General features: G+C 50.8%; 1 protein-coding gene across 1 annotated transcript; it reads left to right on the forward strand.

The window, feature by feature from the left end:
• Positions 1-6,772: 6,772 nt before the first annotated feature.
• Positions 6,773-7,270, forward strand: LOC126509388 (peptidyl-prolyl cis-trans isomerase A-like). The gene has a single exon (XM_050155267.1). It carries the CDS (start codon positions 6,776-6,778, stop codon positions 7,268-7,270), a length of 495 nt encoding a protein of 164 aa, XP_050011224.1. The 5' UTR covers positions 6,773-6,775.
• Positions 7,271-13,129: the final 5,859 nt, after the last annotated feature.

Below are 13,129 nucleotides of genomic sequence, written 5' to 3' on the forward strand. Positions count from 1 at the left end.
GAGGTCGGAGGAACGAGAGGCCAGGCTGGGCTGAAGTAGTCAAGAGAGGCTTCCTGGAAGGGTGTAGTGAGGAAGGACTCAAGGGGTTAGGTGATGAGGTGGCAGGGCACAGAAGTACCAGGGCACAAATAAAGTGGCCCGTGCGGAGCTTACAGGAGAGAGAAAGGAGGGTCAGTCTAGAAAGAGGGTGTAGAGACCCAGGCTTTTTTTTACCTTTTAGGATAACATCAGAGACACAATGGGAAAGAGAGTGTGTTCCCAGAGGCAATAATAGTTTAGCAATGGCGATTAAGCAAGAACTAAATCCCATATATCCCTCCCACCCCCACCAAGAGTCAACTAGCAGCTGTGTCTGATCAGCAGCCTCTGGGGGACAAGTGACTCTCACACTGACCCCTGACCTCTGCCGCTTTCTTCTCGGGGTCAGGACTCCTGAGAGAAAATGGATACTCTTTTACAATACCCAAGCGTGAGCCACACATCTGAGACACACACACACCCACACACACACACACATACACACACACAAACAGCGATTCAGAACCGTGGGCCATGAGATTCAGAACCGTGGGCCGTGAGATTCAGAACCGTGGACAGCACCACTGCCCGGCATTCAGGGAGGATGACCAGCCTAAGCTACAGGCTCGGCCCCACCCACAGTTTCGTCCAGCACCACAGAGCACTCCAGAGTCCTGGCCTCTGACTCCAAGGCTTCAAAAGCCAGAGATTTCCTCCACCCCTATAAGAGCATCCTCAAACCACCTTCCAGAAACCAATGACCACTCCTGTGGCAACGTGCATTCTAGAGGCCTGCTCATTCTCCCCCTCCCTCCCTGTAAAATCTACTGCAGATGACCCTATTCCACTGGCCTGCAGCTTTCACGGGCGCACAAAAGGCTGCATATCAGAAATCTCACGCGGCTCAGACTAATAGGCACTCCTTTGACGGCAACCCTTTCTCCTGCCAGGCGTCTGCTCCCTCGCACGGACTCTAAGCCACCAGCTCTGGCCAGCAGTGACCTTCCCCACCCGCAGCAGGCTGGGAGAACTTCCCTTCCAGGGAAACTGCCTGCTCAGAGGGGGCCCCACCGAGCCAGCCCAGACCTCATGACCTCTGCCACGGCTAATGAATACAAGCCACAAAGAGCAAAATGGCTTTGAAATGATCCAGGGTACAGAGGCTGCTCGGCATGAACACCCAGTTTTCATCAGAACATTCATGGAAAGGAATTAATCAGGAGGCTCGAAGTCTCGTTTGGTGGGGAGGGCCAGGAAAGGTGACGGGGCTTGGGGGTGGGGTGCTTTGCCTCAGTAATCAATGTTGGAAAGAATTCTGTGAATATCAATGATCTAACTGCACACGGAGGCTGGGAAGAGCGAAGCTGAGTGGGGAAAGCAAGGTCTAACAACACAGCAGCCTCTGCAGCTGCAGACAAGAAAAGCTGCTGTGTTCATTCATTCGTTCACTCATTCATTCATCCACCCAACCGTTCATCCATCTGGCCCATCAGTATCTATGGAGACCCTCTCATATGCTGGGTGCTGGCTCTGGGGCAGTAGTGGCTGGGCAAGACGAAACTGCAAAGACATTTGGAATCAAGCTTTTTAAACTACTGCTTAGTTCTCCTGTGTCTCCTGGCCTTTCTTGCTCATGACCAATATTGTATATTTTGGGTTTTTTTTTTTTTTTTTGGTTTTTCGAGACAGGGTTTCTCTGTGGTTTTGGAGCCTGTCCTGGAACTAGCTCTTGTAGACCAGGCTGGTCTCGAACTCACAGAGATCTGCCTGCCTCTGCCTCCCGAGTGCTGGGATTAAAGGCGTGCGCCACCACCTCCCGGCCTCAATATTGTATATTTTGCACATGCACACACACACACACACACAGAAGAACAGCTACACAGAGATCGAGGTGGCAGGATGCTGTCAAAAGTCAGGGACCGCAGAAGCCTGAGGGCAGCAAGGAGGCATAGAAGGGTCTCTGAATTGCACTGGCAACGTGTTGATTTGATTTTTTATTTCTTCCTTCAGAACTAAGAGAATAACTTGCTATTGTTTGGGACAGAGAGATGCCTCAGCAGTTAAGAGCCTGGGTTTGGTTCCCAGCACTACCATGGCAGCTCAAAACTGTATGTGACCTGCAGCTCCAGGGTGCCCAGTGCACTCTTCTGACCTCTTCAGGTACCAGGCACACATGTGGCACACATATGTGCAAGCAGGCAAAACACTCATACGTCCCCAAAATAAAATCTCTTAAATACTGTTTTAAGCCACCCGGTGTGTGTGGTCATTTTTTGCACTAAGCCTAGAAAATGTATTGTCCAAAGCTTTGCTGTGGTGTAAGGAGTTGGGGAGAGCCCCCTGGAGGAAGTGACATTTGATCAAAGACCCGAGAGCATTCTCAGAGAGGGGATACAGGTGCAAAGGCCCTGAAGCAAGGAGAACCCGAAGAAAGGGCCCAGAAGGCTGGCACAGCGGGAGGGAATAAGAGGTGCCAGATGGGTCTCAAAAGGTGGGCAGTGGGGGACTGCATGCTCAGAGAATGAGATGCAGCTTCAAGCCTAGAATGCTTAGGCCCTCAGCCCCATGGAACCAGAGTCCTACTGGGTCTTTGACCTTCACACACGCCGTGGTATATAAATATTAGCTGACGAGTTCAGGTGTGCACCTTTGGCTCCGAGTGTCGTCTGGACTGTGCCCGCTGCCTCCCTGGATAGTTGAATCTCCTTCTTCCCTGTCCCTGCATCTGTCCTAGGTCTGTGTGAGCTGACACCCGCCCCCCTCCAGCCTGAGTTCTTCAGCATTCCTGTCCCCCGAGCGCCACACATTCACAGACAAGCGGCTTTCTCTCCTTTGGTCAACCTCAGGCTGAATTAAAATAGTACTGCCACAGAGCGTATCAGACGTGCCCAAGGAATTCCGAGTCTCCGGTGACTTCATTAACTCCAGCGCCTTCAGTCATTCAGCCCGGTGCTTTCTGTCCTGCCCCCCTCCCATGGAGGGGTCTCATTAGCTGGGAAATACGAACCACTTAGTAGTTCCATTAACTCTACACTTGCAGCCCATTTTATTTCCGTGCTTCCTTCTGTGCTGCCCCTGCCTGTGATCGCTGCCTCTCCACTCATTAGCTGAAGGGCCGCTCACCTCGCCTCCTCTCTCAGCCCCTTCCCTTCCTTGTCTCTCCTGCAGCTTCAGAATCAGAGGACATGGGCTTCTTGAGCCAGGACCACTCCTTCAGTGACTGCACAATGCTGCCTGGCTGGGGGCAGGGATGGGCATGGATCCAGGGTCCCAGCCCTCGCTGTCCATGGTACCGTGGAGTGTATGTCACTGAAGCTGTTTCCACCAGGGCCACCCTATGGGCTCTTGGTGAGCGTCTCTCTGCAGCCTAATCTGGCCCACAATCTTCATCCCTTCGCAAGCTTCCAGGGGGCACTGCAGGAGGCTTCTAGAACACCTGGTCCTTATAGACACCCCCTTAGCCCCAGGGACTTCTGCGTACTAACTATAGAGCAGGTATGTGACTGATGGGGGGTTGCCTGCTCTGAAGACCATCAGCTGTCTCCACTTCCTTCTCCGTTTGAGGCACAACATTCTCCCAAGGGCCTCCCTCTCTCCCACGCCTTTGCCTTATTCTGAGGTCTACTTTCCCAGTCATAAAACAAAGGCAGCAACATATGCAGGTGGGCTCGGCCTCCGAATGTAGGGAAGGAAGGGCCGTTACAGAGGCAGGAGCAGAGTCCTGCAAAAGACCCGGATTCTCGGAGAGAGACAAAACAGACTCAGTCAAAGCTGGGGGCTGCCAAGGGAGCCTTTTGCCTCCGGATTTGTCTTTGTCCCCACTTCTCACTTGTGAGCTGGTGCCAACAGGACTGAATCAAGCCAGCGTTTGTGCCATGCCCCACCCCCTCACAAGTCCTGCGCTAGGTGTGGTGAGCTGTGCATCTCTGGTAGCTGTAGATGAGAGGCAGCATCATGGGGGCAGAGATGGAGCTTCATCCTGTGGTGGTTTGAATAGCAGTGGCCCCATGGACTAATGTGTTTGAATGCGTGGCCTATAGGGAGTGACACTATTAGGAGGTGTGGTCTTGTTAAAGGAGGTGTGGTCTTGTTAAAGGAGGTGTGGTCTTGTTAAAGGAGGTGTGGTCTTGTTAAAGGAGGTGTGGCCTTGTTGGAGGAAGCGTGTCACTGTGGGGGTTGTCTTTGAGGTCTCATATGCTCAAGCTATGCCCAGTACACAATTGCTTCTGCTACCCGAGGAACAAGATGTAGAACTTGCAGCTCCTTCTCCAGCACCGTGTCTGCTTGCACACCGCCATGAAGAAAATGGACTAAAACTCTGAAACTGTAAGCCAGACACATTTAAATGTTTTCCTTTATAAAAGTTGCTATGGTCATGGTGTTCTCTTCACAGCAATAGAAACCCTAAGACAATCCCCAAATTCTAAGGGGGTGGGTGCTCCCTGACACCTGTGCTTCAGGTATGAAGAACACAGCCAGCTGCTCCTTTCTCACCCAGGGAGCTCCAGGACCAACACACAGAGCCTGCGTTCATCCCTGGGCTCAGCAGGCCCACAGCCTCTATGGTGCTCAGCACAAGAGAAGAGCAGCTCTGGGAAGAAAGGTCTACATGGAGGGGAGGAGGGCCCTTACCTCTGCTGCTTTACACACGCAGACTGTGTGACCTGAGACAACCTGCTTCACTTCCCAGGACTGCAACTTTGTAATCTGTAGGATGAGCCAACAGCACTCACCCCAATGTGTTCGAGACCGAAACCAAGCTCAGGGCAGTGCTGGCAAGGGTCTTGGAGCTGGTCTCCAGGACAAGGACAAATAGCAGGAAGTGGGGTCAGGAGAAGTCTGAGAGTAGACATAAAGGAGAAGAAACTGATTCTGACAGAGCTTAGGGGAAAAGCTACCACTAAGACTGTCTTCAGAGTGCCTGGAAATTCCCCATGAGCAGGCGCCAGTAACACAGGCTCAAGTGGTGGCCCTGGAGAGGCTGGTGGAACTGAGGGATCAGCTGGCCGAGCTAATATCCTCATTGTATATTGCACATTGACTGAGGCAGGGGACTGGGGGCTGAGGGTGCAGCTCAGTTAATAGAGTGGTTGCCTAGCCCACAGGAAGCCTTGGGTTTTACCCCAAGCACTGCATAAACCAGGTAGAATGCTGCTTGCTTAGGAGGTAAAGGCAGGAGGATCAGAAGTCCAAGGCTGTCCTTGGCTACCTAGTGAGTTGGGGGTGAGTGGTTGGCAGGGCCAAATAGCAAAGCTATTGTGGCACACAAGCCAGAGAGGGTCCACTCACACAAAAGCCCAGGGAAGGATTGTATGACATACACATGTCTCCAGGCTGGCTAGGCACCCAGGACAGCAAAGGACAGTGTAGTTCAGACACCTGTAGAGAAAGTTTAGAAGTTCCATGTCCAGGAAGCCTACAGCACCGTCCCTGGAGCTTCCTAACCAGTGCCCTTATTTCTCAGGGGTTGAGTATCCAGTGCCTGGGAGCTTCTGTCCTCTCCCTGCAGAGATGGCAACTCTTGTTGCACTTGGACTCAAAGATCTCAGTGGGCCAGGGAAGTAATAAGAGGGACTGCCTAGACCATGGCGCTATGAGACCAATTAAGCCTAATGCTAATCACTGACCCTGGAGACAACAAAGCCAGGCTGGCTGAGGCAAAAATGATCACTGAACTCCATTGTCGGGAAGAGAGTTCTACCCCAAGCCTGGCTCACAAGCTTCTGGGGAAAGTTTACTGTGCGAGGACTGGGCAGCTGGACCACTGATGGGACTACCAAGCTGCTACAGGGCAAGCATCCATCCAGCATCTGTCAATCATCCATCTGAAACTGGGAGAATGGGGGATTTTCTGCACCAAGTACTGGAGATACAGCAGGAACATGGACCCCTGCTGCACAGGGTCCTCTTCTAGTAAAACATGATTAGCAAACAGATCATAGAGAAAGCTGAAGGAGAATTGGTGCCTGTGGTAGTATGAATATAATTGGCCCCCATAATCTTATAAGGAGTGGCACTATTAGGAAGTGTGACTTTGTTGGAGTGATTATGGCTTTGTTGGAGGAACTGTGTCACTGTGGGTGTGTACTTTGAGGTTTCCTATGCTCAGGAAACTGTCCAGTGTCTCAGTTGACTTCCTGTTGTCTGCAAGATGTAGGAATCTCGGCTACTCCACCAGCATCATGTCTGCCTGCACACCAACCTGCTCTCTCTCCACCATGGTAATAATGGACTGGACCTCTGGAACTGTAAACCAGCCACCCTAATTAAATGTTTCCTTTACAAGAGTTGCCGTGGTCATGGTGTCTCTTCACAGCAATAGAAACCCTAACTAAGACACTGCCACAAGGTCAGAGGCACGGAATACTGCAGTGTTGAAGAAACTAAAGAGAAAGGGCATCTCTAATTCCACCAAAGACTTGAACAGAGGAGGGTGAGTCTTGAGTGAAGGCAGAGATGCCCTGGCTCCGTGCGTAATATCTTGGTGTGGCAATGAGTTTCCAAAAAGCAGATGCTAAACACAAAGAAACCATATTTCTCACTCAGGAAGACAGATGTTCAAATTCAAGACACTGGCAGGCCAGTTCTCTAGAGGCTGGTATGTGTGAACTCGTGTGTGTGTGTAGTGTGTAGAAGCCATTTGGTTGGAAGTTGACTTCAGCATTGTCTTTGGTCAACTACCTTATTTTTTCATTAAAAATTTTTAGATAGGCCACTTTGCAGATGCCACTGTCCCCTCTCACCACTTGCTGCAGCCATGGTCAACTCCACCGTGTTCTTCGACATCACGGCCGATGGCGAGCCCTTGGGCCGCGTCTCCTTTGAGCTATTTGCAGACAAAGTTCCAAAGACAGCAGAGAACTTTCGTGCTCTGAGCACTGGAGACAAAAGATTTGGATATAAGGGTTCTTCTTTTCACAGGATTATTCCAGGATTCATGTGCCAGGGTGGTGACTTCACACGCCATAATGGCACTGGCGGCAGATCCATCTACGGAGAAAAATTTAAGGATGAGAACTTCATCCTGAAGCATACAGGTCCTGGCATCTTGTCCATGACAAATGCTGGACCAAACACAAATGGCTCCCAGTTTTTTATCTGCACCACCAAGACTGAGTGGCTGGATGGCAAACATGTGGTCTTTGGGAAGGTAAAAGAAGGCATGAGCATTGTGGAAGCCATGGAGCGTTTTGGGTCCAGGAATGGCAAGACCAGCAAGAAGATCACCATTTCCGACTATGGACAACTCTAATTCTTTTGATTTGTGGGCTTCTTACCGACCAGACCATTCCTTCTGTAGCCCAGGAGAGCACCCCAGCCTCATCTGCTCGCAGTACCCTGTAATCTCTGCTCTCACTGAAGTTCTTTGGGTTCCATATTTTCCTCATTCCCCTTCAAGTCTAGCTGGATTACAGAGTTAAGTTTATGATTATGAATAAAAACTAAGTAAGAACTGTAAAAAAATTAGATATATTTTTATTCTATGCATATGAGTGTTTTGCCTGAAAATATGTTATGTGCACCACATCTGTGCAGTACCCAAAGAGGCCAGAAGAGGACATCAGAGCCCCTGGAACTGGAGTTACAAATGGTTGTGACTCACCCTGTGGGTGCTGAGAAACAAACCCAGGTCCTCCAGAAGAGCAGCAAGTGCTCGCCATCCCTTCAGCTGCTAACCATCTTATTTTTGAAACAGGATCTCCCACTGAACCTAGAACTCACCAGTTAAACTAAGCCACCTAGCCAGTGAGCTCCAGGGATCTCCGCTCCTGCCCCCCAGCTCTGTGGTGATGGGCACACTGCCATGCACATCTCTTACTTGGGTTCTGACGATAGGCAGGTCCTCGTGCCAGCACAGCAAGCCCTTTCCTGACTGTGCCACCTCCGCAGTCCCTACTACAACCTCATCCAAATTAAACTCGCTACATCCACAAAGATTCCATTCTGCTTTTTTGTTTTGTTTTGTTTTTTGTCTGTTTGTTTTGGGGAGGTTGTTTTGATTTGATTTTTTTGAGACAAGGTCTATTCATGCAGCCTTGGCTGCCTAGAACTCCCTCTGTAGACCAGGCTGACCTCAAACTCACAGAGATCCACCTGCCTCTGCTTCTCAAGTGTTGGGTTTAAATGCATGTGCTACCACAATTTGGTTTAAGATTCTGTTTCTGAATGATCTCATATCCACAGAATGGGAATATGATAGAACCTTGGCTTGTCTACTGGGGGTCAATCGTGTCTATACAGTTCAATCAAAAGCACGATGGTCTTCCCAGGTGTGGTTTCAGTCTGACCTGAGGCCATCTAAGCATCCTGAATTCTTGCTTATGGGTACATGAGGATGACACAAGTGAAAAGGGCTCCAAGCCAAGCTCCACTGTGTGGACTCAGTGTTCACAGTTGTTTTACATCACAGAACTCCCTATCTCTGCATCTCCAGAAAGACATAACCAGTGTTTCCTAGATGAAACCCCAGCCTGAGTTTATGCATCAGCCTAGGTCCCAACTGTCATGGTTTGTTATCACCATCACAACCACCATCAACACTAACATCGCTGTCATCATCCTCACCACCAGCATCACCACCATCATCACCACCATCATCATCCTCACCACCATCATCATCATCAACACTAACATCTCCATCTTCATCCTCACCACCATCATCATCATCAACACTAACATCTCCATCATCATCATCACCACCATCCTCACCACCATCCTCACCACCATCCTCACCACCATCCTCACCACCATCATTACCACCAGCATCACCACCATCACTATCATCATCACCATCACTACCATAATCACCATTACCAGATTTCATTCTTCTCAGTTCCTGAAATTTGACTCTACATCCAGGGCAGAGTGCCAACACCAACACCAGCACCACCCAGCCCTTCCCCCACAGTAACACTAGCTTTTGTAATGGCAACTTGAATGGAAGCCCCTTGAGGGCAGGACACATATTTTGACCTCATCCATCTCCCCAGGGAGCTTGACACAGTGCAGAACATAAGAGATTTTTATCAAATAGAACAGGAAATCTCAAGAGGGGACCCCCTCTATAAACAGGGACTGGTCACACTGACCTTGACTCCCCATTGAGGATCAAGGAAAGTCCTAAACTATCAAATGAGTCCAAACCCTGGGCTGCATGTTAACCTCCATGGATCCTGGCCCCATGGGAAGCATTAGGGTGTTTACGGATGTCACACACAAACTTGGCACCCCCACACCCACCCATGGCATTTCTCACCTCCATGAATGGAAAGCCTTTCTGGAGCTTCATTCCCTGGATCAGGGAACATTCTGACTCCACTCAGCAACCTCTGCACTGGCTAAAACCCAAGACTGAAAATATCAAATGTTAGAGAGGCTACGGAGCATCCAGAACTGCATACCCTCTGCCCCGGCTGTGAGTGATGCCCCCACTGTACAGCATGGCTTAGCATGGGCTTTTCTGGTTTGGTTTGGTTTGGCTTTAGAGACAAGGTCTTACACAACCCAAGATGACCTTGAACTTCCCTAGCTGAGGATGACTTTGAACTTCTGACCCTTCTGCCTCCTTATCCCTAATGCAGGGTTCTGAATGTGAGCCACCACCCAAGTTTTATGCAGTGCTGAGAACTGAATCAAGGTCTTCAGAAAAGCTAGGCCCACACTCCAGACCCCCAGGAGATATGAATCACATGCTCCATCCTGGGGAGGGGTTTCAGGGGCTTCATGGGATCTTTGCTAGAATGGCCAGAACCTAGAACAACCCCCAATGTCATATAGAAGCCAATAGCCTGTTATTTTGGGATGTGGCCCAGCTATGAAAAGTGACTGATTCACACACTATCATAAGTGACCCTTGAGGAGCTAGATGTGGCTCATTTCAATGACACCCTAGAGCAAAGTGGCCCATGGTGGTATCAGGGGATGAAGGAGGACCTTGCCTAGGATGGCCCATCCCAGGCGTATGCTTCCTGCAGCCCACGGGCCACATACATCCTAAGATAGCAATGTATGCAAACCCAACACAAAACTGTAAACCTACTGAAAACATGAGACTTTTCCGTAAAAATTGTATGTATATGTGTCCCTGTGTGTATGCCACATGTGTGAAATGCCGTCAGAGGCCAGAAGAAGGAGCCAGATACCCTGGAGCTGGAGTTATAGACAGTTTTGAACTGTCATGTGGGTGATGGGAATTGAATCCAGGTCCTCTGGAAAAGAATCTAGTGCTCTAACCACTAAGCCACCTCTCCAGCCTGTCTGTCTGTCTGTCTGTTTGTTTGTTTATTTAGGTAACTAAGTCACATAGTTCTCAGGAGGACAGAAAACTTTATAGATGACAATGTCCTGTTGTGTAAACAGAGAGACTCTTAAGGGAGCTACAGAGTTTATGAAATTTCATTGAGCCTTAATTATACCTCCACATATGCTTGTGTGTGTGTATACATGTGTGCGTGCGTGTGTGTCTGTGTGTGTGTGTGTGTGTGTGTGTGTGTGTACCAGAGACCCTCAGGCCTCTCCCCTTCCAAACGTCCTTCCCTGCCCCACCCCCAGATGTATCAGGGGCTCCCTCTGTGACCATTTCTAGCAGTGAGCATCTCCTGCCCTTGAAGCAGCCACTTGCCTGCCCTTAGCTCTAGGGCTTCCCTTGTGGTCACCAGCAGGAACTGCACCCCTTGCATCTGCATATCCCCAGAGCCCAGCCTGCTGTCTCAACAGGGCTCAGCAGACATTGCTGAACAGACAAATGAGGAGATGATTGCTCTGTCATTATCTTTACAGCTGTAACTACATGTTTGTGTCTATAAAGTCCATTTCCGCCTCCTCCAGTGTCCCCCTATTAAATCTGTATAGATCTGCAAACTCGATTTTAACGTGTGCCCGCACTTCCGAATGCCACCCTGAGCTCTGGGGATGCCTGTGAAGATGTGAGCCCCAGTCAGCTCAGTGCTCAGGTGCCTGTAGGGTGACACACAGTAGCTGCCACCGTGCGTCCTGCTTCCCCTCCCTTCCAGCCTGGGCTTCCCAGTTCAGGCTCCAAACCCAGGCAGCTCAGTTCTGCTGGGGCATTCAATCTCTCCAGCATCAGTTCACTCATCTGTGAAATGGGATGGTACTACAACAGCTTCACTTGTGCATAGAGCCCCAAACCGACCAGCCAGCCAGAGGTCTGACAAGCCGAGAGGGGATCCCAGTGGCAGTTAGTGAGTTCAACCCCACCCACCCACTCCATGCAGGCCGGCCCCCAAAGTCCTCCCCAGATGCAGAGATGTTTTCAATCAAGACAGTGGAACCCTAGAGTGCCCTTAAAAGGAGGTTTCTGTGGGGCCCCAGATGTCAGAGTGGCACTGATTGACCTTGGACAACGGAGTAGTTTGCAGAAGTGCCCCTCCCCCATGCAGCCCCAACGGGAAGGGGGTGGGAATGGAGGCCCAGAAGAGAAAGGGCCCTTCAGAGCAGGGAAGAAGGCAGTTCAGTTTCATGGGAAGGATGGCCTAAGCCTGATAGAGGCCAACAACTCCAAAACCCTGACTCTACCAGACTACATCACATGACTGGGTTCCTGACACATCTCGTGCTAAGGATATGGGAAGAGAGCTAGTGACCACAGGCCACAAAGTCAGGGCTGGCAGTTGCTTCCCAGGGCCCCCTTTACTGAATATGTGATCTTAAATGAGTGATCCCCAGAAAATCTTCCTAGAAAAAGGAGGTACAGGTCCCCTTCCCCCACCCCACCCCAGATTTTGATGTAAATTTGGCCAAGAAGGAAAGCCTGTTCCAGTCACTCTGTTCTGTACTGGTAAGGAGGGTAGGGACAGTAAGGAACAACCTAAAGAGACTTCAGCCAGGGCAGTCCAGAAACTTAACACCGGGAGACTGGAGAGACGGTTCAGCCTGAGGACCCGAGTTTGAATTACTGACCCCACGTAAAAAGGTTGGGCATTTTAGCTTAAATGTAACTCCAGTGCTGGGTAGAGACAGACAGACCTCTGGGGCACTGGCCAGCAGGACTAGCCTAATCAGGCAGTCTCGGGTCCCAGTGAGAGACCCTATTTCAAAAGACAAGAGCGTGGGGCACTCGCAGTGGCACGTGCTACCAATCCCTGCATTCAGGTGGCAGAGGTAGGAGAATCTCAGTGAGTTAGTTCAAGGCCAGCTTAATCTACATAGTGAGTTCTAGGACAACCAGAGCTACACAGGGTGATCCCATCTCAAAAAGAGGGGGCTGCAGTCATGGCTTTAATAGCAACACCCTAAAGTTGATCTCTGGCCTGATATGTATATGCACACATGTGCACCCACACCTACACATGCAAACACAGTCACACTGGGATGGCTAGTCTTGGTTGTCAACTTGACTACATCTGGAATGAACTAAACCCAGGTGGTTGGGTACATCTGTGAGGGGCTTTTCTGAATTAAATCACTTGAAGTAGGTAGACCTGCCTTTAGTCTGGGCCACACCTGCTGCTGGCAGCCTAAATAAAGGACGTGGAAGAAGGAAGCTCTCTCTCTTTGCCTGCTTGCTTTCACTCTCTCTGGCAAGTTCATTCCTTCACTGGCATCATGTAGGGATAAGCCCTCCCCTTGGGGGCGGGCTGCCCTCAGGCGTATGTTTACTGATATAGTGCGCGGGCAGAGGCTGCGCGGGCCCTTCCGCTTGCTCTCCTGTTTCCGCTGGCCACTCCGCTGGAACCTTGGTTTTGTGAGTCCTGTTATTAAATTTGTTTAAATATCAATTACTGGTGATTTATTGATCCGACCGCTGCAGTTGGCCGCCCAACGTGGTGCACAACCCCGCTGTGTCCGCAGCAGGTCAGGCACACAGGCTGCCGACTTCCCCCGCCCGCAGCCGCGCGGCTCGGGACGCGAACGCGGCCCCGAACGCGATCGCCTTAGCCACTCCGCCCCCTCCGCCTCGGGTGACGCCGCCCGCCAGGCTCCCGCCGCAACCCCGCAGTCCTCGGCACTCCAGCGCCCGCCCGCCCGCTTTAGGTTAGCAGGCACGGCTTTGTTCCGCGCACCTCCCCCACCGGTTCTAGGCTGCTGCGGCTCGCAGGCAGCTCTTTGTGTTCCTCTCGCAGAGCAGAGGACTTAACCCCTCCCTCTCTGC

The sequence above is a fragment of the Alexandromys fortis genome, unplaced genomic scaffold, assembly GCF_014885135.2.
Source record: "Alexandromys fortis isolate MF-2015 unplaced genomic scaffold, M_Fortis_MF-2015_v1.1 scaffold_72, whole genome shotgun sequence".
Lineage (NCBI taxonomy): Eukaryota > Metazoa > Chordata > Mammalia > Rodentia > Cricetidae > Alexandromys > Alexandromys fortis.

Excerpts from the sequence above, each read along its gene's own strand:
- LOC126509388 (XM_050155267.1), top strand. The coding sequence starts at position 6,776 with ATGGTCAACTCCACCGTGTTCTTCGACATCACGGCCGATGGCGAGCCC.